General features: G+C 44.2%; 1 protein-coding gene across 1 annotated transcript in view; it reads left to right on the forward strand.

Moving 5' to 3' along the window:
• Positions 1 to 601: 601 nt before the first annotated feature.
• LOC146861582 (nicotinamide N-methyltransferase-like) overlaps positions 602 to 26811 on the forward strand; it is a 143131-nt gene continuing 116921 nt past the window's right edge. Inside the window, exons 1-2 of the mRNA XM_085645972.1 lie at positions 602 to 819; positions 4100 to 4286. Coding sequence (XP_085502098.1) covers positions 672 to 819; positions 4100 to 4286 — 335 coding nt within the window. The 5' untranslated portion in view covers positions 602 to 671. The remainder of the gene's footprint in view (positions 820 to 4099; positions 4287 to 26811) is intronic.

Below are 26811 nucleotides of genomic sequence, written 5' to 3' on the forward strand. Positions count from 1 at the left end.
TAATTTTATCACTGGGCATTTTTGGAGGCCACTTGTTAAGGCAGGGGACAGCTGCTGTTGCATTTCCCACTTAATACAGCATCCCTAGACAATTACAGTAGGTGGGGGAGTGGACTGCAGGAGAAAGAGATGACAGAGATGGTGGGGGCAGGGAGTAAGAGAGCAGGGCTGCTTTTAACATTCTCGCAGGGGCTGCTTTCGTTTCATAGTACAGCCCTGCTCATGTTGCAAAAATCAGGAATATATATATTTTTTATTTTTAAAAATGGCATGAAGCCCTGACACACAGCCGGAATGAAGAAAACGCTAAATTAAGCCCTCCCATACTTTGTACACCCAGAGCGCCTTACAGTTTCTCACATGGAGCTCTTGTAAGCAGTAAACTAAAGGCAAACAACAAAACACGAGACTGTCACTGTACTGACACCAGTAGACATTGACATAACCTTGGAATTCACCCATAAGCGATGCTAGCAACAGTCATGTCAACAGTAAAGGAGAGTGACTCACATAATTCCAAAAATACACAAACATGAAACTAATCTAAATAATAAAATGCTGGGAGCGAACCATATATAAACCCCCAAAACATTCCACCAGAGCAACTTTACTTTGCAGCAAGTAGTTGTGAGTTCATCACAGAATCGTAAAAAGCCATTGACGTCAGCAAAATGTCCTCAGGGCTAACCTACAAACAGCTCTATGAGAAATATTATGACCACAACCTCGCTCTTTCAGCATATTTCGGGGCAGACTCTGACTTTAGGCAAGATGCTTTCACCGAGCGAGGGGAGATATTTGCCAGATGGTTCCGATCCGGTACGTGCAGTGTTTTTCTCACTTTTATTGCTAATGCTCAATGAGTTCATGAGTATAACAAGAACCAGATTTTTCAGTATTGAAGAAAATACAAATGTTACTTAATTCACTTAGGGGCATATGTATCAAAATCTCCATTTGCGATTCTCAAATAGTGATTTTTTGAGAATCGCTATTTGAGAATTGCAAAACGGGATGTATCTAAAAATTCGCACAAATTTAGCGAATTCTTAAAATTCCTTAATTGCGATTAGCAAATTGCGAAATCGCAATTAAGGAATACCTTCCCATTCATTCCTACGGGCCAGGAGGCCCATAGCAATGAATGGGAAGTCTTTCTCAATTTGCGAATCGCAATTTGCTAATCGCAAATTGAGAATATTTTCAAAGGTGCAAGGGTGTCATGATGACACCCTGATGCACCCCTGAAATCAGCATGTGTGTGCATATGGCGCACATACATGCCCTAAGGGCATGTATGTGCGCCACATGGCACTTTGAAAAATGCCAAAAAGTGCATTTTTCAAAGAAATCTCAAATTACCAACAACTTGAAGTTGGTGGTAATTTGCGATTTCTTAAGGAGAAATCGCACAACTTGGGTGCGTGTTACATAGCGTGTTACATTGCGATTTCTTAAATGCTTATGCAAACTTAAGAAATCGCAAAATTAGCGATTCCTTAAGAATGCGCTGCTGAAATGCCTCATACATCTCATTTTGCGATTTTGTATTCGCAAACGCAGTTTTTTTGCGATTTGCAGCGTTTGCGAATACAAAATCGTTTGATACATATGCCCCTTAATGAATATCTGATGTCAAACCCACAACACTATCTTTTTGGGGGGAACCCTTCTACTAAAAAAGGTGTTTGCAGAACAAAAATCCTTTAAAATATTTTTGATGTTCAACCTTAAACACTTTTGGCCTTTATTTAGAGTTTGGGTGGTTGGATACTTGTTCACAAATGTGGTGTGTATATCTCAACCACCATATTACTTATCATAGGGTGCAATACACTTGTAATACAGCAGAAAGGATATTAATTTAGTTTTGACAGAATATCCAACCACCAACCGCTAAATCAAGCAATTTGTCTAAAAATAGTAAACTTCGTCCATCACTATTTTTTATCAGCTTGTAGAATTCCACTATACTTTTCAATTGTCTTTCTTAGCTCATTTGTTTAGTTTTAAGTTGCAGGAGCCTAGGGAAATTTCCTACATGCAACTAAAAGAATCTTTAGTTCTAGTTTGCACTTTTCTCCTTATAGAATGATAGTGGAATCCAAAGGTTTCATAAGAAGGGTGATACTTTCACTGTTTAGTATATTTTCTTCCTAAAATTTCTGCAATTAGTGACATTCAAAAAGAAATGTGGCTTCAAAATGTTGTTGCACAAGCGTAATTTGCCCTACTGTTATTACTGTAGTTGTTTATAGTCATGCATATATGTATATCTGTGTATCTATTTTTTCTATTGTGCAAAGCTAGCCGAAGGGCAGCAGAGTCCATTATATGGTCAAAGGGAAACTTAAGGTAATTGAGTATTAGGAGATGAAGCTGAGCTGTGAACAGTTAGTAGATTGTGCAGTAGTGTTCTTCTAAAGAGGTGGGTCTTAATCACTTTCCTAAATTTGAGCAGCATTGGGGTCGTCATGATGGATACAGGAATATTTTTCCAGATCCTGAGTGCACAGATGGAAGAAAGTCTGGTCTGCTGCTTGCGATTACTTTGCATATGATACTGTATATATAACAACGACTCAGTCTGATAAACTTAGAATATAAATCTTATTGGAGAGACTGAACTAGTCCTCTGTGTCAACAAATGAGACAAACTGAGACATATAGTGCCTGATTCACAAACGTAAACGGAGTTAAAAGTCTATTTGTATGACTTTCAGTATTCACAAAGGGCATTTACGAGTAGTAAAGTTAGACCTTTGTATCAGTTTAACTTAAGTGCTGGTCTTAAGTTTAATGCAGACTAGACTTTTGGTCTCAGTTACACTAAAGAGCAAAAGTTAAGTTAAACTGCGACAAAAGTCCAGCTTTACTACTCGTAAATGCCTTTTGTGAATACCGAAAGTCATAAAATTAGACTTTCATCTCAGTTTTCACAATCTTTGTGAGCCACCACCAGCATTGAGCCACAGCACTTGTTACTTTCTACTTTGTAAGTGTATATTAACATGTGTCTAGAGATATGGTAAAAAAAATGTGTTTCGCCATTTAGCAGAAACTAAAAATTATGGGCCCAATTCACAAAGGTGAAATTAGACCATAAGTCTATCTTTGACCAAAAGTCTAACTTTACTACTTTTCGGTATTCAAAAAGGTAAGTTGCTACTAGTAACTTTACTACTAGTAACTTTACTAGTAGTAACATTACTAATAGTAACTTACTTTTGTGAATTCGAAAAGTAGTATAGTTAGACTTTTGGTCTAACTTTACCTTTGTGAATCGGGCCCTAAGTTTAGACTTTAAATGCTTAGAGTTCAGGTCTAAAGTTAGAATTTAGGTCAAAACTTAGACTTAAGGTCTAAACTAAGACGTCATCTCTAAACTTAGACTTCAAGTGTAAATTTAGACTTCAGGTCTAAGTTTATCTTTGTGAATCAAGCCCTTAGAGTCTAAGTGTGTTTCATGTGTTGACACTGAGAGGACTAGTCCAGCCTCTCCAGTTAGATTTGAAAAACGTTCTAAACAAATCTGAGAGAATTGTATACAGTGTAAAAAGTCAAAATCCTGAGGAATATAGGAACACTACACTGAATCATTGTTAGTCGCCTTCAAAAGCATACACCAGCAAAAAGAATTCTAGAACACGAAAACCAACATAACCCATAGAAACCCGAGTATGTAAAATAGATCACACTGCTATATGACAGTGTTGTAAACTAAAAGTTGCATGTTAAATTATGTTGCTTTTATTAAATGTTGACATTGAGGCTATACTGAGTTCTAGCCTACATGAAAACATTATTGAAATTAGATGGCCCTTTTCAAGGCTATGCTGATTTTCACAGGATTCACAAATTAATCAATTAATACAGTGACAGAATAAAGTATTTTCAACAATTTTGAAAGACAGCTAAATAAAGAATAAAAGCAATTTTGTTTTGCTCCTTCCTATGTGATTATAGCATTGCCAATTGTGCCTACTATGTTTGCAATCAAGGATACTCTTCTGGCTTTGATCACATTAAGAAAATTCATTTAAATATAATAAAGGTAAGCATGCAATATATTAATTCTGTTGCATTTACTGTTGACCAGGAGATGTGAAAGGGGATATCCTGATCAAGTATGGTGGAGCTTTATTACTATCTTCGCTTTTACCAGCATGTGAATCCTTCAAAGAAATCATCATAGTAGATTTTGCGGGCGCTAGTCGAAAACATATCAATCAATGGTTGGATAAGGAGCCTGGGATTATAGTTCCGTGTGAACTTGAAAAAGACAGGTAAGATTTCAATGTGAACTGCATTTGTGCCTTACAATTCTCTTTTTTAGGAGCACGTAATGCCTTTGATATTGAGGCTTTTCTTTTAAGTATTGAGCCTTTTATTGATGTTTGAGGCACTTCGGTATTAAGCCCTCATAATTGTTTTCCCACAATGTTAAATTTGTGGGCATCGACAAAAATTCTCATCACCCAACATTTTCACATTCCTTCTGATAAAAATGGTACCCCACAAGCAGAATGGGGGTACACCTGGGGAAGGTATTTTTTCCACACTGATATATGCCTAACAGGCACAACTGCTTTAAATTTGACATTGTGAGGCCTAGCACTGTGCACCCTGACATTACAGTGTACAAAAAAGACCACTAGGAATCTCTTTGTTCAATTCTGAATTAATTTTCTAGAACAAAAATCCTTCTGGTATTGTGTGTGGTGGACAAATCATTCTCGTCCACTACACTGTGAAGGTAGTGAAGTTGACGAGAATACATCTCTTTTAAGAAGTTAACTTAGTTGTGGAATTTAGGAGTTTTTCAATTGTCCAGTGCACTACTTCTTACCATTTATACTTTTTTTATGGAGATCCTGTATTTATGGTGAAAACTGTAAAAACAGCAAAGAATGCAAAACCATATACAGATTGGGCTTCTGCATGGAAACCAGCAAGCATTTCATAAGGAAAGTGTATTTTGCCTTGGGTTATTTACAACTAGTGCAAGGTATGTGCACACATACAAAATGCTTTAGAACGGCCAGAACCAACAAGCACTCACACCAGAGAATATTGTGAAAAGAACAGCTCATGGGCATAGAAAAAATGGAAATCTTTGTGAACGATGGGTAAGCCAATAATCAGGCCTGGGCGTAGTTCGCGGAGTTCTGCTACTCGGAACTCCGGAAGTTACAAAACAACTCTGCAAAGTTCTGAGAGTGATGGAGTGCAGTACGAGCTGCAGTTTGTGCTGGTATTCCTGCTGCTCGGGTAGAAATTCTTCCCAAGCCGCAGCTCACGCTCACAAACTTACCATTCACAATCGCTAACTTACCGCTTGCAAACGCGAGCAGGGAAAAAACTCCCTTGCACATCGCGATCGGAGCGGAGTTCACCGCCCAGGCCTACCAATAATTGGGAAATACTTGAGAGTATATTGTGTAATGAAGAATTTACACATTCATAGTACTGGTACACATACAATGATGCAAAATGCTGATACAGATGATATTCTGAGAATCATCAAAAAATAATCTTAACCCATTTGCAAACAGTTTCACAAAACAGGGGCATTCAGATACATATAGAACAAAGGTTTTGTTTGGAATAGGACGCTTTTCTGTTTGGTGCACTGCCTGCCTGAAATCGAGGGACTCGGTGTCCCAGGGACCATTGCTACCAGGAGGGGGGGAGCCTAGCACCATGCCTGCGGCGGAAGCACTGAAAAGCGCTAGTTGCCTTCCGTGGTGCGGATGCCCGGGCCAAGAGTGGGCCCATCCTACCCCCATCATCGACAGGAAGAGGCAGGGCAGGGCCACCCCCCTTAGTCTTGTCATGTGGTGACTGACCTTCAAGAGGAACCAACATCTTCTAGACCAGGTTTGCCAGTGAAAACTCTTTATAAGGGAGATTGAGCACTTTTGCACTTTGCCTGGGGGCTCCAGACTGAGCATTACACACCACGCACTTTATCACAGACTCCTGCTGGCCCTGCAAGGGGGGGCCAAGCCATGCTAGAAGTGCAGTAAAGCCATATCTCCATTTCAGTACTCCCGCAGCGAAGAAGATCTAGCACTCTGCACTTTACCTACAGGCCCTGAAACGAGCACTACACACTTTATCATGGTCCCTCGCTGGACCTGTGAGGAGGGACTAAGCTAGAGGCGCCCCACCCATCAATGGATGTGTACAAAATGTGTCAAATCATATATATATTCACTTAAAAAACCATAGGTTTCACACAAGTTATAGTTAGCTGTACATTTCACTCGTAAAAAACCAATGAAATTCCACGTTATAGTTAGATCAGGTAACTATACCTTGCGCGACCGCAATGCACAATGTGTCATTTCAGATGTCATCATTGATGTCATGAGTGATGTCACTGACCATGTCATAAGTGATGTAATATGTGACGTCATCAGCAGTGCATTGCGGGGGCGCGAGTTATAGTTACCTGATCTAACTATAACGTGGAATTTCATTGGTTTTTTACGAGTGAAATGTACAGCTAACTATAACTTGTGTGAAACCTATGGTTTTTTAAGTGAATATATATATATATATATATATATCACTGAAGAAAATATAGGTTTCAGGGGCGTTATAGTTAGTTGGACATTTCACTCGTACAAAACCTGTGAAATTCCCCCGTTATAGTTAGTTCCGCTAACTATAACTCGCGCCCCCGCAATGCACTGCTGATGACGTCACATATTACATCACTCATGACATGGTCAGTGACATCACTGATGACATCTCAAATGACATCAGTGATGACATCACGGATGATATCATCCAGTGACTGTGTGTTTCTCTAAAGTTTAAATATGTTTAATATATATAGGGAAAGTCGTATTGAAGAATGAGTGGGTGTATAAGTGTCTGAATGGATGATTTACGTGACTGACTCTATAAGTGAGTGATTAAACATTTCTTACTGAATGCATGGGTTAGTGACTAAGCTATGTGAATCTCAGTATTCGTCTGTCTGTTGATGTGTAAGCAGCTGCATGGGTTTGTGAATAACTACATGAGTGTCTATATGAGTCATTGATTGGTTGTCTGAGTATCTGTATGGGTGCCTGAGCGTTTGTGTGTTTGGGGGTGTGTGCATAGATGTGTGAGTGGGTGAGTCACTGGGTGTATGGTTTCAAGAGTGCATCTGTGATGGACTGTATGGGTGGGTGAGTGTGTGTATGGGTGTGTTAGTGAGTGAATGTATATCTCAGTGGTACATGTGTGAGTAACTACATATGTGAAAGGCAGTAAATATGTGTGTTAGAGTATATAAATGGGTATAAGTGAGAGTGTGTGATTGAGAGTGGCGGTATACATGAGTGTGTGCTTGTATCAGTGATTGTATAAGAGCGTAAGAATGTGCTAGTATTTGTATGAGTAAGGGAGCTGGTGTGTGTATAACTGTATAGGTGAGTAAATGGGAGTGTGATTAATTATTTGCATTACTGACTACGTGTGTGAGTACCTCTATGGATGAGTGGCGGTGTGTGAGTGTCTATATAGGTGTATGAGTGCATATGATAGTCCTGTACTGAGTGACCGTAAGTATGAGTGACTGTACGGGTGAGTGAGTGGATGTGTGTGTAGACCTAAGAATCAGTGAGTGGGTATGTAGTTATTGGTGTTGGAGTGTCCATGGTTTTGAGAATGGCAGTCTGTAATTTAGAGTGGGTGTATTAAAAGTTATATTAGGGTGTGAGAAGATACATGAAATTATCACATGGATGATGTCATCAGTGATGTCACTGACCATGTCATGAGTGATGTAATATGTGACGTCATCAGCAGTGCATTGCGGGGGTGCGAGTTATAGTTAGCTGAGCTAACTATAACGGGGTATTTCACGGGGTTTGTACGAGTGAAATGTCCAACTAACTATAACACCCCTGAAACCTATGGTTTTTTCAGTGAATTTCTAAGGTATTTTAAATGCTAATTTCTAACTATAACATGCCTGAAACCTTTGTTTTTTTCAGTAAATTTCTATGGTTTTTTAAATGCTAATTTCTAACTATAACGTGCCTGAAACCTATGGTTTTTTCAGTGAATTTCAAAGGTTTTTTAAATGCAAATTTCTAACTATAACGTGCCTGAAACCTATGGTTTTTTAAGTGAATTTCCAATGTTTTTTAAATGCTAGTTTCTAACTATGCCTACAGAGGTAGGACGTGTGAAGAAAGAAGAAAAAACACACACAAAGAAGCAAAAGAAATGCAAAAAGAAGCAATAGAAGTTCACAAGGAAGAAGAAAAGTGCAGGAAGAACAAGACATGCAGAAAGAACCAACAGAGGAGCAGAAAGAGGCCTTGTTGCAAAATCATCCTGTGCCCACAACTTTTTCAGACGGGTACTGGTGGTAACTGACTCTGACTAACCAGGCCTAGAGCCAGTGCTATGCTAAAAGACACTTAGAATATAGTGAAAACACCTACATACACTAGGGAACACTATGCGTTGGGGTACCCCTGCGATTAGCATGACCTCTTCCGTAAGGCCCTAGTACATAATAGGGCTGGGGGATTAAAACTACCTCTAAGTCAGAGGTGCAGAAATATGCTACTTTAACTAGTAGTCGTGTTTGCAGAGTGGTGGAGCAAGGGTGCTGGGCGTCCAACCATCGCTCAGGAATTCCGCTGCGTAGGACTAACAGGAGGTACCAGGAGGGATTCTTGGCCCCCAAACTCCCTCAGGACTAAATTGGACTTCATCCCCCATCCAGTAGTCTGCCACGAGGCACATTTGCAGAGTGGTAGAGAAAGGGGGCCATGGCCTACGAAGACGTCTTAGCAGTCCCACTGTGTGGGACTTACTGGAGGTAACAAGAGGGGTAGTTGGCCCCCGAGGATATCCTTGGGGGCCAACTTCCCAAACTATTATCTCCAGTCAGTCCCACACAGCAGCATTGGTAAGTACTCGTACCAGGCCACGCCCACTTTGCCCACCACTCTACAAACGCACTCCCTGGCACGCTCTTGGATGGGGAGTGAAGTCCCCTTCACTGCTGAGGGTCCTTTAGGGGCCAACTTGAATACCTTTTACCTCCAGTAAGCCCCATGCAGTGGGATTGGTGGGAGGTAGAGAAAGGCTATGCCCCCTTTCTCCACCACTCTGCAAACGCGCCCCCTGGCACGTTGTAAGTTGGGGAATTAAGTCCCCTTGAATCCTGAGGGTCCCTGGGGTCCAACTAGCCCACCAGGTGCCTCCAGTAAGCGCCACAGAGCTGCGTTGCAGAAAGGTGTAAAAAAGGGGGAGGCCTGGCCCACCTCTCTGCAATGCAGCGCAGTGGCGCTTACTGGAGGTACCTGGTGGGGTTGTTGGACCCCAGGGACCCTCAGGATTGAAGAGGAATTAATTCCCCAACTTAAAACGCGCCACAGGACATGTTTGCACACATGTCAGCTCAGGCCCCACCCCCTCCCTTCACCACTGTGCAAACGCGCCCGTGACGCGTTTTAAGTTGGGAGAATAAGTTCCCTTGAATCCTGAGGGTCCCTGGAGTCCAACCAGCCCACCAGGTACCTCCAGTAAGCACCACGTAGTGGTGTTGCAGAGAGGTGTAAAAAGGGGCATGGCCTGGACCACCTCTCTGTAACGCAGCGCAGTGGCGCTTACTGGAAGCATCTGGTGGGCTAGTTGGCCCCCAGGGACCCTCAGGATTGAAAGGGAATTGATTCCCCAACTTTAAATGTGCCACAGGGTGTGTTTGCACACATGTCACCTCAGGCCCGCCCCCTCTCCACCACTGTGCAAATGCGCCCCGTGACGCGTTTTAAGTTGGGGGATAAAGTCCCCTTGAATCCTGAGGGTCCCTGGGGTCCAACTAGCCCACGAGGTACCTCCAGTAAGCGCCACAGAACTGCATTGCAGTGAGGTGTAAAAAGGGGCGTGGCCTGGACCACCTCTCTGCAACTCAGCCCTGTGGCGCTTACTGAAGGTACCTGGTGGGCTAGTTGGCCCCCAGGGACCCCCAGTATTGAAGGGGAAGGGGGCAGGGCCTCCGGCACGATCACATCTTTTTTGTATTTTTTTTTTAAGAAGGGGTGCTGTGTGGCCCCCCTTCCTTTCCTATTTTCTGGGCCCTGGGGACCCCATCCCCCAGGGCCTGACCCCTATTTTTTTTTTTTAAATGGAAGAGGGCCGTGTGGCTCCCCTCCCGAGGCCATATTCGACCCCAGGGACCCCATCCCCCGGGGCATGGCCAGTGTTTTTTTGTTTGTTATGTATTTGGAGGGGGGCTGTGTGGCCCCCCTCCTCAGGCCATTTATGGCCACGGGGACCCCATACCCCGGGGCCTTTATTTATTTATTTGGGGAGGGAGGCTGCGTGGCACCCTTACCGGGCCACTTCTAGCCCTGGGGCTGGTCCTCTCCGTTGGGGACCGTGGGGGGAGCCCCAATGCCCCCACGGTCGTGCCTGCTCCCCGCGTCCTATGGGAGCTGGCATTTCTTTTCCATAAGGGGAGCTGCTAACATACAGCTTCCCTTATGGAAAAGCAATCCGCTTTGCTTTATTGAAGCGAGAGCAGGTTTTTCTGCTCTCGCTTCAATGAAGCAAAGCAGAGTTTGCAATGACAGGGCGGGAGCCGTGTGGCTCCCGCCCTGTCATTGCCAACAGCAGTCATTGCAAACAGCAGCGTCCCAGGAGTGGGCACCCCGGGACACTGCAGGAGCCGGCCCTGGGGGGTGGCAGTTCCCAGAGCTATCAAGGGCTCCCAACATGTGCATAGCCCCGGGGAGGTGGTGGTCCCCGGGGCTTGGGGGTCCGTTACGGACCCCCGAATTAACATACTTAGTGCCCCGGGGAAATGGCGGTCCCCGGGACATGTGGGGGGGCTTGACAGGTTATTATTTATTAGCCGGGGGCTAAATAATAACGAAGCGCAAGAGCCCGCGCTTTGTTTTTTTCCAATTTTCGGCCGAAATTCGCACGAATCTCACCGCTTTTTTGGAAAAAAAATGCTTGTTTTGGCCCTGGGGTTCCTTATGGGACCCCCTGAGCAGGCGTAGGGGGTCAGGGTGTTTCTACCCTGCCCCCTTTTCTTATTTTTTGCGTTTGTTTCCCTGTTTTCTTGTGCCTCGGCTACCGAGGCACAAGATGGCTGCCAACACTTCCTGGTTTGGAGTGTTGACAGCCAATTAGAATAAAGCTAGTGATCGGGAGTGTGCGCGGATCCTCCGTGCATCTAAATATCGGAACTTTTATTTTTTGATTTTCTCAGCAACTACTGAATGGATTTACACCATTTAAAAGAAGGGCGCTTTCTGAACCAAGCACTACCTTTTTACCACATGTGGTGTAATTCCATTCAGCAGTTTGGTCTGTAGTTGTGTCTAAAGTTTCCTATGGGAAATAACAAGTTTTGGGACCCCCCTTTTTTCTCGGCCCGTGCTTGGCAATTCAGCTAACTATAACATGTGTGAAACCTATGGTTTTTTAAGTGAATTTGCAAGGTTTTTTAAATGCTAATTCGTAACTATAACGTGTGTGAAACCTATGGTTTTTTTCAGTGAATTTGTACGGTTTTTTAAATGCTAAGTTATGTATTTATTTATTATTTTTGTTTTCAGGTTTCACACCGTGCGCGCACCGTGCGCGCTCTGTGGGCACTCGGTGCGCTTCGCGCACCGAGCACCCACGGTTCGCAGTGCGCGCAGGGTGCGCACACCTCGCGATTTAAAAAAAAAAATTCGTTTTTTTCTCCCTTGGGGGTTCTTCTGTGACCCCCTGACCAAGGCAGGGGGGTCAGGAACTATCCAGTCTGTCCCCATTTCACATTCTCCACCTTTGTTTTTCACCCCCTCAGACTGCGAGAGACAAAATGGCGGCCGAGACTTCCTGGTTTCGACCGATTCGAATGTTTACCGACATCTAACAACCAATCAGAATTGCGCTCGCGCACGGCAGGGTGCGCACACTGTGCGCTCACGGTGCGCGCGTATAGATATTGATATGCTTTTAAATGCTATTTTCTCAGGAAATACTGAACAGATTTACACCAGACCTGCAAAAGGCACTTCCTTGACCTTATAGCTACCTCTCTGCCAAATGTCAAGTAATTCTGTTCAGCCGTTCGGGCTGTAGCTGTGTCTAAAGGTCCTATGGAAAAATGCATGGCGAAAACGCGTTTTGGGATCCCCCTTTTTTCTCGTCCCCCACTTGACGAATCACCCCGAGACTTTCAGGGTAGGAGCTGAGCGGAGCGCCCCATTAGTTTTGAAAATTTCGCGAGGATTCGTCAACCGGCGCCAAAGTTATTCAAAATAGAATTTTGAGATTTCCTATAGAAACTAGGTTGTAACTATAACTATCTACTGGCGACCGCCAGTAGATAATATATATATATATATATATAGGTCAACCTTTGGGATGAACATTTACCGGCCAGCCTCGGTCGGGGAGACAGAACCACTGTGTATACCATGGACTGCCGATTCCCGACACACGGGAGTCTTCATGACAGGATGATAAGGGAGCAATATTTTCGTCAGCAGGCACACTGGAGGCTCTATCAAGAGTTTGAAAACAATGTTCTTAATGCAGAACCCATCCAGGGTAATATTTCAGCGCAGGGACTGCAAGCCCCAGAAAGCAAAGCGAGGAAGAAGCCCATTGGCGGGCGATAAATTGCTAATTAAGAGACTGCCTCCCTACGCATCTGCACAGAGAGCAAGCCACGACCCGTGATCAAGGAGCAGGCGCTCCGAAACATGTTGGGTGAGGCGAGGAAATATCCGGATGTGTCTGCTGATTGCCGAATAAAGACTCCGTTGTGAAAACTGGGGTCAGCCTTTTCATTGTGTGCGTCTCTGCTTTTGGGCAACCTTTGGGATGAATATATATATATATATATTCACTGAAAAAACCATAGGTTTCACACATGTTATAGTTAGCTGGACATTTTACTGATAAAAAACCAATGAAATTCCCCCGTTATAGTTACTGTAGGCAACTATAACTCACGCGACCGCAATCCTCTGCTGATGCTAATACTGTATTTAGACACTTATTTGCCCATATCTTCTTCCATTAAATTTTAGCTATACATATATTACAAATATTTTTTTTTCATAAAGACACATATGTCATCAGCAGAGGATTACGGTCGCGTGAGTTATAGTTGCCTACAGTAACTATAACGGGGGAATTTCATTGGTTTTTTATCAGTAAAATGTCCAGCTAACTATAACATGTGTGAAACCTATGGTTTTTTCAGTGAATTAGCAAGGTTTTTTAAATGCTATTTCCTAACTATAACGTGTGTGAAACCTATGGTTTTTTCAGTGAATTTGTACGGTTTTTTAAATGCTAAGTTACTTTACGCCATTTGTGGCGTGCGCGCCCACTTAACGCAGTTCGTTCCGTGCACGGTTTTTATCAACTTTAATAAGCCCTGTACATTTGGTGGCCTTCGGCCACCAAAAGCACAGGGGGTGAGGTCAATGTGGATAGTGTTTTTTTTATTTCGATTTTATAATTTCATGTTGCCAAAATTACGTTTTTTTTCTCTATTAATAAGCCCTGCACATTTGGTGGCCTGCGGCCACCAAAAGCACAGGGGGTGGGGTAAGTGTGGATAGTGTTTTTTTTATTTTTATTTTTTTACCGTAAGCGTACGGTAAGCTTACGGTAAGCGTACGGTAAGCGTACGGTAAGCGTACCCCGCGAAATTGCCGAAAAAAAAATAAAACCGTTTTTGCTCTTGGGGGATGTTTGGGGACTCCCTCAACATGACTATGTGGGAGGGAGTTGTCAAAACAGCCCCGTAACATGTTTTTGGCCATCATGTTTGATAAACAACACTCAGTGCGAGAGACAAAATGGCGGACGCCGCTTCCTGGTTTCGGCCGATTCGAATGTTTACTAAGATCTAAGAGCCAATCAGAATCGCGCTCGCGCACGCCACCGTAAGCTTACGGTAAGCGTACGGTAAGCGTACGGTAAGCGTACCGTAAGCGGGCTCAGATATATATATTGATTTAAAGGCTATTTTCTCAGAATCTACTGAACAGATTTACACCAAACCTACAAAAGGCACTTCCTTGACCTAGGGACTACCTCTCTGCCAAATTTCTAGTAATTCTGTTCAGCCGTTCGGGCTGTAGCTCGTTCTAAAGGTCCTATGGAAAAATGCATGGGAAAAACGCGTTTTGGGACCCCCCTTTTATCTCAGCCCCCGCTTGACGAATCCCCCCGAGACTTTCAGGGTAGGAGCGGAGCGTAGCGCCCCACCTATTTTGAGAAATTCGCGAGGATTCGTCGACCGGCGCCAAAGTTATTCAAAATAGAATGTTGAGGTTTTCCTATGGAAACGTGGTCCTAACTATAACTACCTACTGGCGACCGCCAGTAGGTAATATATAAATGGTTAGGAATGTGACTCTCAATCCCCTTTGAAGTACCCTAGAAACCCTGAGCAGGTATCAAGAGATCATGAAGAAAAAAAAAACATAGTAGTCAGGCTGGAACCTCCCAAAATATATTTTTAAAAAGGACGAAATGTAGCAAATCCGAAGTAAGAAGGAGGGATCAGTCCCTCACTGACACTCTAACTAATAATGATACAGGCGACCTTAGTAAGTTAACAGAAAAAATGGAAGAACTACATACATTTATTAGGGATGCCATAAAAAATGTATCAACAAAGGTAGCCTCAATTGTAGAGATTATGAACAAGGATTTAGGAAATCAGCAGAGTTCCTCTAAGGCCAATCTAGCAATGTGCCCAGTTAGAGAGCCAACATTCCTGCAGGCTGACCAACATCGTGTGGGAGTAGGTCTTAACGATTCCAACACGACATTGGCACCTGCAAACCCTCCTGACCCTGTAAAGATAACTATGGGCTCACTTCCACTGTATATGAACACAACTACTGATAATAACAATACAAGAACAAATTTAAGGGCATCGGTAAAACATGACACTAGTTATAACCAGCCAAACCTGCCCCCACCTTTAATTAGCTCCCAATCAGATTTGTGTACGTTGGATTTACTGCCGGCAGTGACACCTTACATGATAGTCCGGGCCAATGTACAGAGATTATCGTCTCAGGCAATAGAACCCTGTGATGCTCTGAGAAACAAAGCGCTATTCTGGTTGGGCAAGAAAACTGGGCTCACTGAGACATTATTCGCTGAGTGTAAAATGGCAAGAAGGATCAGCTGGATTGGTCGAGAAAAAACGCTCCAGGGTGATTGTGAGGTACTGACATTTAAATCTCCACAATTAATTTGAGCGATTTTGACCAGAGCAGGAAACCAATTTATAACGACTTCCAGTATTAACACAGTCCCTCTGGGATTCTTCTACCAACCGCCAAAAGAACCTTACACTAGAAAACAAAGAGGGGAGCCTTACACAAATACTGATCACACTTATAATGTCTCTGTATATATTTCTTTCACCGGCCCACATTAGAGGAAGTAGACTGACTAAATGAAACAGTCACAGGTGCTGCTCAACCCTGGGTCACTAATTTACACTTGACTTTAGTTACCTGGCCTCTTACGTCTAATTTGAAAACACCTCCGGTAACAGACATTAACCTAGTTATACCTGTAAATCCCTCAGCTTGCGCACAGGGCATAATGGTTTCCCCAGAAGAACCACTAACAATAAAGACTCCTCTTAATAATAAAGAAGAGAGTAATGAGGATAATAGTAGGACAAACACATGCTCCGTACTATTTTGGAACGTGGCAGGTTTGTGCTCTAAATTTAATAATCCCTCATGGTTAGATTATGTAGAAGACTTCAGCATACTATATGTTTTCAAGAAACAACAGTGTAAAACAATATGCACATCAATGGATACAAAACTTTTCACACACCAGGGATATCATCTGTCAATGGGAGAAATAAGGGTGGCCTGTGCACATATGTGTCCAACTGAGTTAACATCAAACAAATCGAACTAAATATTTTGGATATTTATTATCAGATGGTGATGTTTACCCTGGACCTAATACATTGTATAGATTTGCTGACATTTTTATGACAACATTCCTAAATCAGTCAATGGAGGTTCTGAGAAAATTACGAAGCGATATGAATAATGTTCAGGATGATATTGCTAAAGATGTGTGTGTTATTTGGGGTGGGGATTTCAATTCTATATTGTGCCCGCACACTGAGGGAAATATATGTGGATTAATGTCTAATGATGGAACTGACAGTCCGACATTTCGCAAATTCTGCAAGCGGGACGGAATTTGCCGACCCCCCCTAGTCAGGATTTGTCATATATAGATAAAAGTCCTATTCCGGCCTTACTGCATGCAAGCAATGCTGTTTTGATGTAACAAACACAACTTGGGCTCCAAAGAGTAGTGTCTAGTTTACAACTTTTATGTACAATTTGGGTCTACGAGTGAACACTTCGAAAACATTTATCATGAAATGTGGAAAAAACTGTGCAAAATGTTGGGACACAACCATAGACTATAATAAGGTCGATTTCACCAATAGATTTTCTTACTTGGCATCCTCTTTGATATCATAAGGGGACATGGTACGAGGCTGTCCAAGCCAGAAAATTGTTCTTTATGAAATCTACAGCCGCTCTAGTTAACGTGGCTAGAAAATTGGGAAGACGCCCAGTAGTAGAACTACTGCAGATTTATAAAGCTAAGTTTGTCTCAACTGCTATGTATGGTGCAGGCATCTGGGGTTATGTCGATATTCAGCTTCTGCAGTCAATTGAGAATGCCTTCTTTAGATACATTCTGGCAGTCCCAAGTAGTACAGCCACTTATATTTGTCACACCAAACTAGGGATGCCACATATATCTGACTTAATAAAGACCCAACTAATACTAGTTTTAATCAGGATGTTTTAAATGATTGTTTAAATTTACAACTGGCATCCTGTATTCCTTGGTTAAACTATGTTAAAAAGTTTGTTAGACCTCGGACACTGCAAATACTTTGAGAACCCAGGCAGCTTAACTGCAATCCCAAGAAAAACTTTGAAAAGGGACTGTTTAAAGCTCCTGGAGATAAACAGACTTTCAACCAAAATTTTAAATCCAACTGTTACTGAAGACCAGAAATTATTAATTAAACACAATATACAACTGTGTTTGGTATTTGTTATTGAGGCTTATGATAGGAAGATGTTGACCCGCTTCCGACTGGGGAACTTTCATAGGTTGATAAGCTTTCCAGATATGAACGACTGGTCTATAACCATGCCCTTATGTCCATGTGATGACATGTCCTTGCAATCAACTATGCACATGCTACTATTTTGCAAAAGTTATACCGTCTCAAGAAAGCAATGGATTTTACCTATTTTAAGAATTTTAGGCTCAAGACAATGCCGTCTAGCATCTTCAACATTACAACTCTTAGAGGATGAAATGTTTGCGAGACCCTTAGCTTTGTACCTGAAAATTGTAATTAGATATAGGAACACTGTGTGATATATGAATTTGGCAAATCAACTGTTTTTACCCATTCCCACCCACGTTGTTTACAGTCTGTTTATGATGTTGTCTTGTTCTTAACCCCTTCGCTGCCAGGCCTTTTCCCCCTCCTGTGCCACGCCCTTTTTTGGCTATTTGGGGTAGTGCGCGCTGAGGCCCCTGTAACTTTTTGACCACAGAAGGTATCCACGCCAAATTTGCGTCCTTTTCTTCCAACATCATGGGGATTCTGAAGGTACTCAGGGTTTGTGGATTCCCCTGTAGGGGTCACAGAAATTAACCAAAATAGAGCAAAATGTAGGTTTTTGGGGGGAAATGGGAAAAACGGGCTGCAAATGAAAGCATCTGGGTTTTGCCTGCAAGTGTTATCAAAAAAGGGTTTGTGGGGCCGAAATCACCATTTTCCCAGCTTTTAGGGGATACCAGACTTTTGTCAGAAACCCAACATTTTTTACACAGTTTTGGCATTTTTCTGGGACATAGCCTATTTTTGCTATTTTTTGTGCTTTCGACCTCCTTCCAGTTAATGGAAGGCACAGTTTTTATCGGGAGACCCAGGGAACGCTGGGTGGTAGGAAATTTGTGTCAGCCCGGTGATGCCACAACTTTCCCACACAAAAATGTGTGATAAAGGTGATTTTTTCAGCTAAATTTGAGGTTTGCAGGGCATTCTGGGTAGGGAAACGTTGGCGGATCCATGCAAGCCATACCTCCCTGGAATCCCCCGGGTGTCTAGTTTTCAGAAATGTGTGGGTTTGGTAGGTTCCCCTAGGTGGCAACCGAGCACCGGGCCAAAAACCCAGGTGACCCCCCTTGCAAAACCAGGTCGTTTTGAGGTAGGCAATTGTCATGTTGCCTCACTACGTTGTGGGCCCTTGCCTGTCGCGGGTACTTGGGCCTCCCACACAAGTGAGGCACAGTTTTTATCTGGAGACCCGGGGGAACGCTGGGTGGTAGGAAATTTGTGTCAGCCCGGTGATGCCACAACTTTCCCACACAAAAATGTATGAAAAAGGTGTTTTTTTCAGCTAAATTTGAGGTTTGCAGGGCATTCTGGGTAAGGAAACGTTGGGGGATCCACGCAAGCCATACCTCCCTGGAATCCCCCGTGTGTCTAGTTTTCAGAAATGTGTGGGTTTGGTAGGTTCCCCTAGGTGGCCACCGAGCACAGGGCCAAAAACCCAGGTGACCCCCCTTGCAAAACCAGGTCGTTTTGAGGTAGGCAATTTTCATGTCGCCTCAATACGTTTTGGGCCCTTGCCTGTCGCGGGTACTTGGGCCTCCCACACGAGTGAGGCCCCGTTTTTATTGGGAGACCTGGGGGAACTCTGGGTGGTAGGAAATTTGTGTCAGACCGGTGATGCCACAACTTTCCCACACAAAAATGTGTGAAAAAGGTGATTTTTTCAGCTAAATTTGAGGTTTGCAGGGCATTCTGGGTAAGGAAACGTTGGGGGATCCACGCAAGCCATACCTCCCTGGAATCCCCCGGGTGTCTAGTTTTCAGAAATGTGTGGGTTTGGTAGGTTTCCCTAGGTGGCCGGCAAGCCCGGGGCCAAAGACTCATAGGACCCCCTTTGCAAAACCAGGTTGTTTTGTGATAGGTAATTTTGATATCTCCTCAATAGGGTTTGGGCCCTTGCCTGACACGGGCCCTAGGCCTACCCACGCAAGTGAGGTACCATTTTTCTCTGAAGACTTTGGGGAATGCAGGGTGGGTGGAATTTTGTGGACCCACGCAGATTCCAGAACTTTCCACCACAGAAATGAGAGGAAAATGTGTTATTTTGGACACAATTTTAGGTTTGCAATGGATTCTGGGTAACAGACCCTGGTGAGAGCCAGTGAAGTCAGCCCATCCAGGATTCCCCTCGGTGTCTAGTTTTAAAGAATGTACAGGTTTGCTAGGTTTGCCTACGTGCCAACTGCTCTAGGGCCCAAAATCCACAGGTATGCACATTGCTAAAAAAGATCCGCAGCCCAGTGGGCTTTCTGCCGCCCTGGGGGGGAATCAGGGAAGGGGGTTTCATACTGATATGCCCCTAAAGGGGCAGACAGACCACGCATAAAAAAAGCCTGCGTACTCGCTGGCGCCTAGTGGGCTTTCTGCCCCCCCAGGGGGCAGATCAGGGGCCACTGCCACCATCTGCCCTCCCAGGGGGGCAGGAAGACTGGAATTTCTCTGGGGGTGGGGTGGGGTATTGTCATGCCCATTTTGGGGCGCCCCTACACTAATAAAACAAAAAAATCCATGGTTTCTAGTGGGCATTCTGCGCCCCCAGGGGGGGCCTGATTGGAGGCTACAGCTCCCACCTGCCTCCTGGGGGGCAGAAAGTCTGTCATTTTTGTGGGGGGGAGGGTGGGGGCATTGGCGTGCCCATTTCAGGCAGCTCACACCCTAAAAACAATTGCGCAAAAAAAATCCCTGGTGTTTAGTGGGCTTTCTGCTCACCCCCCCGGAGGGGCAGATTAGGGGCCAATGCCCCATCTGCCCCCCCGGGGGGGCAGAAAGACTGTAATAATTGGGGGGTGGGGGCATGGGCCAGCCCATTTTGGGCAGCCCCCACCCCTATTTTTTTTTTTTATTCCCTGGTGTCTAGTGGTCTTTTTGCCCCCCCTGGGGGGCAGATTGGGGGCCAATGCCCCATCTGCCCCCCAGGGGGGGCAGAAAGGCTGTAATGGTGGCGGATGGGTGGGGGCATTGGCGAGCCTGTTTCGGGCAGCCCCCACCCTAAAAAAAACTGAAAAGAAATCCCTGGTGTATAGTGGGCTTTCTGCCCCCCCGAACGGGCAGATTAGGGGCCAATGCCGGGGAAGCAGAAAGACTGTGATTATTGGGGGGTGGGGTGGGGGCATGGGCCAGCCCATTTTGGGCAGCCCCCACCCCTATTTTTTTTTTTAATTCCCTGGTGTCTAGTGAGCTTTTTGCCCCCCCCCGGGGGGGCAAAAAGACTAAAAAATGCCAAAATTATATGGGGGTAGCAAAGGCCCTTGCCCAAGGGGCTGCTCCCCCCTCCCTGGTGGATCCCTGCTTGGGGATCGCCCTCCTGTGGTGATCCCCAAGCAGGGATCCACTGGGGACGGGTACCATTGGAAAGGGGAGATTCTCCCCTTTCCAACGATACCTCAACCGTCTTTCTACGTGCTCAGGGGGCTGAGATAGCCCCCTGAGTACGTACAAAGTGAAACTGAAATGAGCCTCTTGGCTCATTTCAGTTTCACTTTCAGTGTAATGACGTTGGCGCGACGTGCGCACCGATCGTCATTACACTGAAGGGGGGGGGGGGCCTCGGGAGCTGGGGAAGCTCGTTCCCAGCTCCCGAGGCTATTTTTAATTAAAGGGAATCCCTCTGGTGTGGGCACCAGAGGGATTCCCCAGGGAATGCCTCATGACGTGCTGGGCTCGTCATGGGCACAGCGCGACTGTGCTCCATGACGAGTTCAGCACGTCATGGGCACAGAAGGGGTTAATAACATGTGATATATTGTGCTTTTATGATTTATTCTTAAATCGAATGAAGCTTATTTGACTTGACTTGAATAGTCAATTGAATGCACAATAATGAACAATAATTTGCAACAGGTGAAATACAAAATGTGATAATAAAATACTATAAGAGCCACTGTTAGTTTTGCATGGATTAAGACATGAACAGCTTCATAATTGTGCTCAATGCTCAGGTGAAAACAAAGTGAGTGAAAGTTGACAGGTGAAAGGTATGTATAGTATAGATAGCAATGAAACAAAAATAATGTTGTTAGATTTAAACTGTTTGGGTCATATAGGCTCAGACACCATATCACTTTGTTCCAATTGCCATAATCACCAATGGTTTTTCAACGTATGGCATCATCAGGACAAAACAATTCAGGTGAAGCAAATTATTGTTCATGTATGTGCTTCTAATTCACTAATCCACATGCAATATTGCCTCACAAAATATTGTAGGATGTCTGTGTTATAGAATGTTTAGTTCTCTAGTTGACCGAGATGACTCAAAGTGTTTTTAAGCCAATGGGATTACAGACTTTTTCTGGAATGTGAACAAATTAGGTTGGTTGTTTCTTTGCCGACAGGTATAAGAGACCTGTGATTCACTTTATCACTCTCATATAATCAATCAAATGTGAACCAACTGTGAAACTCTTGTAAGACATAAAACTCAACTACAAAGACTGAATTCTTAAGAATACTTTCAGGATGAGATGCAACAATACTTCAAAACAATATAAATTAGATGAGTGAAAAAATAGTTGAATGATGTTAGGATTAGGGAATGCTGCTGAAAAGCTAGGAGGAAATATATGCATTGGCAGCCTCAAATGTTTTTATAATGACATTGGGTAGATATCTTATTCTTCTTTCCCACTGCTTCCTTTTCGCATCCTCTATAGCTTTTTGGTAGCCTGCCAGCTTTCTTCATTTACAGCCTCCTCCTTTTTCATAGTGTTATGTACTTCACAGTACATTTCCTTTTATGTAGGTCCTCTCTTTGCCATTCTCTAAACATGTAGTCAGAAACTCCAATGTTTAACATTCCAGATTAGATTGTTGATGAGTGCATCTTGGGCTTGTGGCTTAACTTTAAGTGTTACGTGCCTGATAAGGTGTCTTTTTTGGGTTACCTGCTATCAGCACTATTAAATTACAAAATGTAATCTTCAAATGATTTTGTTGATGTCCCTATAGATCTTTATGATCTCGAAAGTAATGTACATATGCAACACATTGCAGTCTATCTTAAGAGAATGGGTTCTTCAATTACAGGAGCAAGCAGGGCTGGGTGGAAGTTATGAAAGAAAGAGGATGTGAAAATGCCAGATCACATCATACACCAAAACAGGTATTAGCCCTTTTACCTCCCCAAAGATAGGGATTTCATTGGTGGTTAAAAAACACATTGGAGGAAAAAATCATACCACATCAGAATGGATTTGGTTAGCAAGACCATTAACGAAAAACAATTAAAGGCTAAGGGCAGGTACTACACTATTGAAAAAGTAAGACATCCCTATTTTAAGGTAGGTGTTTGGGTCATTATCAAAGTTTCAGTATTTCTTGACAGGTATATCTCTACTTCCGTAAACCCATCAGGCTGGTGAGTTTAAATATGGGAATTCCCAAAGGATAGAAAATTTCAAATATAAGGAGAGTGGCAAATAAGCAAGCTTGAAGGAAGATGAATGCAACCAAGAAAGTTAATGGCAGTGATAATGAGCAATTTTTTGTAGATGTTACCTGAATCCGCTTTACGCCAATAATGGATTTCTGGTGACTCATATATTTCCTGGACAATCCACTAGAGGATACTGGAGTGACTAATCAGAACATGGTGGACTGGTTGATGAAAGAATTTGGTTACGGTTGGTTTTACATCAGTGGGTGTGTGCTTCATCAGATGTCGGTTTTGGTTTACTCGTTACTTGCTTGCTACAAGTTTACATTTAACTTTTTTGTGTTTTGACTCTTCAATAGCAGAGCATAGGTTAGAATGAGGACAGATAGTCCTCTTTCATCCTTGTGTTCTGTGATAACTATATTTACGGGCTCATTCCGAGAGCTGCAGGTAATCTGCAGTTAATCAAAAAACATGTTTGACAGAACCACTTTCAAAGGGCCACAGAACACGAAGGGCCTACTGGGCCCAACCGTTGTGGTTGAGGCCTTTTACTCTTGATGTCCAGAGACCCGACCTACTATGGATCCTGCTCAAATGGGCCAAGTACCCCTTCTGCACTTGATTCTCAGTGGTAGCTATGGTTGAGCAGTCAAGGCTTCCTCGGAGGAGGGGCATGTAGATATAGGTGACTGAACAGGGCTTGTAACCCAAAATGCTAACAGTGTGAACAGTAAATGAATGTACAGCCAAATACTTGCTTTTTAAGAAAAGTAGTATTTTATTTCTAACTCTACACATGTAGAGCAGGCAAAACTCAAATGCAACAGCACAACCTTCTTGAGGTAGGGGATTTAGAAGTTGCCTGATGAATCCCAATCCCACTTTTCTTTGTGTAATATATTCAGGGTTTTTTCTTATTCACTGGTGGCCACGTCAGAGAATGCAAACTGATAGGCAGTGCTCAAGAGTTCCCTTTTGACTCTTCTGGATTTCAGTCAACAGTGTCCATGGAGAGGCAGCACCTTCAGCGGTGAATCCTCTGAGGCCTCGGAGGACCGAGCCTAAGTCTTATTTGATCCTGCAGCTTGGAAGCATTCAGCTTGAAATATGGTACATGAGAGATCACATGCAAGATGTAGTGCTGTTAACGTTCAGCATTGGAAGCCTTCGGCATCAAAGGGGGTGCCATCTGCACAGGCACTAGTGAGATCCGATCCTGTTCAGAGAAGTCAGGTTGCTGGTGGTACACGCACCAGCATTGGCCAGGCGCAGACTCACCCTCTGGAGTGGCATGGCTGCTCTCTCCAATGACTGGAGCAGCTTCCATCTCACGGCGATGTACTATGTCAAGTTCTGCCCAGTGGGGGAGGGGGGGGGGAATTCAGTCTTTCGGCTCTTGACTGGAGTCCCGCAAAGGCACCTCATCCTCCTCGGTATCCTACTGGTCCACAGGGTGAGTTAGGGCAGATCCTTCATGGAGCTAGACCTGCCAGTCACAGCCTCACTCCAGCTCCAAGGAACAGGCTGAAGGCTTTGATATTTCATCCTAGCAGCCTCCCTAGGAATACAGAGTGGGTGCAGTACCTTCCAGACACAACATAGAGTCCTAAGTTGTAAGCGCCAGTACTACTGTGGCCCCTCCTCACATATGGGGTCACCACTCAGATGTTCATGCAACCTCTTTATTAGTCGCCCCCTCTGGCATACAGGGTCACTGCAATGAGGCCATGTGTGCTCAATGCCCTCCACACAGAGCTCAATACCTGCTCAGTCTAAGGCATCCCTTTTGTGGCAGACGGGGGTCATGGAAAACAGTCATACATGCATTCAATCGCCCGATCGCGGCACATCCAGATCCACACCACACACAGTTAGTTTTCATGATATGGCTCCCTACTGGACCGCACATCCTTCAGTGCTTTCCTCTTTCTCACAGGAACAATCGTCTTGTCAAGTAGACAGGCATCGGTGCTCCAGGCTCCAGGGCAGGTGGTTTTGTTTTACCTGGGGTGATGTCCCCTCATCCATCAAGGGGACTAGCTTGCCTTGGCTCCCAGTCCTGGTCACATGCAGGAGTCTTGCAGAGCTTCACCTTCTCAGACAGCCCATCTGGTTGCTTGGCAGATGGAAAATCTTTAGAGACCCAACCTCTTCTTCTTATAGTCCTTTCCCAGACACCAAATGTGAATTAGGGTCTGGGCCTTTTAAGTTTTAAATTTGGGTTCTGCTACTTTTGAAGTGGGTACTTCTCATTTTCATCTTACTTTATGAAAGAGGTCTGCCACAACAGGCACAACTCCAAAGCTGATTGCCAACAACACAATTCATGGGAGTGACCAGACTTCACACCTGGATTTCACTAACAGTGATATGTGCATCAAAAGATTATTACTAGACCCCTAGCCCAACTTTTAATGATTCTCTTATCAGCCCCATCTCACTTCCTGAGATGTTTCCAAGCTCCTTCCTTGTGATCTATCACTGAATCAAAGAGCAGTATTTGGAAAATCTCAGAGACCAGCTGGGCGAACACCCTCAATACCTCCAACCCTGCTACCGCCACCAACCTCGAAGAGGGAGTGAAAAACTTCAACATCTGGATCACCACTTGAACAGACAAGCATAATTCCCTTCAAGAGCAATATCCAGAGAAAAATCCTCTAATATGGTCAGCTGGTCTACCCCTGAAATCAGAACAGTAAAACAAGACAGCAAACAGATGAAATGGAGATGGTGCACTGGCAAGGACACCATTGACAAGGCAGCCTTCAAGACCTCCTTCAACCTCTACCACCACCTGGTGAGGACAAGAAAGAAGACAGTCCTTCCTGAATGCATAGAACCCAGCGCCAACAACACCAAGGATTTTTTTAAAATTGTTAAGGAACTCTCCAACATGGCTGCCAGTGAAAACAATATCAAACTCTCACAGGAGCTGTGCGACAACCTCATCCACTTTTCCCCTGAAAAGATTGCAACCATATAAAGAAACTTCTAACCCAACCCACACCTAGGGACATCCTTGACAGATACACCACCACTGTAAGTAACATGATCCAAACACTGACCACCTGGAATATGCTCTCTACCCAGGACACCATCTCCACCATGAAATCGATCCACTCAGTAGTTCCCACAGACCCATGCCCATACCACATCTTCAACCTCAGAAATCAAAGGATCGGCCAAGAACTCACCACACTACTCAACACCTCTATCAACACCCCATCATTTCCTGATGTCTGGAAATACGCCAAAGTCAAACCACAACTCAAAAAATCCTCCACCGACCCCAGCAAACTACTAGCCAATTTTCCTTCTCCTATTCCCAGTGAAGGTATTAGAACAGATCATCAACAATCAACTCTTGATACACCGGGAGCAGAGTCAGCTACTCGATGCTTCCCAAACCCATTTCCACAGTAATCAAAGCACCAAAACCGATCTGATTGCAGCCACCGATGACATCTGAACCTTCCTCTACCGAGGAGAAACAGCAGTTTTGTTCATCCTTGACTTCTCGACAGCCTTTGACACCGTCTCCCACCACACGCTGATCGAAAGACTCCACTACATCAGCATCCAAAAGAACACACACAGATGGATCACCTCCTTCCGTTAGAACCCAGAGGATCCACCTTTCACCTTTGAACCCAATGAGATCACATGCGGTGTCCCCCAGGGCTCATCCTTCAGCCCAACGCTCTTCAACGTATATATGACCCGGGTGGCCAACATTGGTAGATCTGATGGTCTCAACATAAATTCCTACACAGACGTCATCCAACTCATCCTCTCACTCACTGAAGACCCCATCACCACCAGAACCAGCTTCCACAGATGCATGACACATGTTGCTGACTGGATGAAGAACAACTGCCTGCAGCTAAACACAGACAAGATGTAAGTACTGATGTTTGGCAATAGCAGCAACACATGGAACAACTCCTGGTGGCCATCAGACCTAGGACCCACACCCACTTCCTCCAATCATGCCAGAAACCTCAGAATCATCATTGACAACATGCTCACCATGAAATCAAAGATCAATGCCATCTCCTCTGCCTGCTTCCTCACTCTGTGCATGTTACATAAGATCTTCAAGTGGCTACCCCTACATGTAAGAAGCACCATGCCACAAGCCCTCATCAACAGCCGACTGGACTACGGCTAGGCCCTCTATGTAGGAATCGGCGCACACTTCCTACAGAGACATGAGACCATACAGAACACCACAGCCAGG

Source organism: Triturus cristatus, chromosome 3_1 (assembly GCF_964204655.1).
Source record: "Triturus cristatus chromosome 3_1, aTriCri1.1, whole genome shotgun sequence".
In the NCBI taxonomy this organism is placed as follows: domain Eukaryota; kingdom Metazoa; phylum Chordata; class Amphibia; order Caudata; family Salamandridae; genus Triturus; species Triturus cristatus.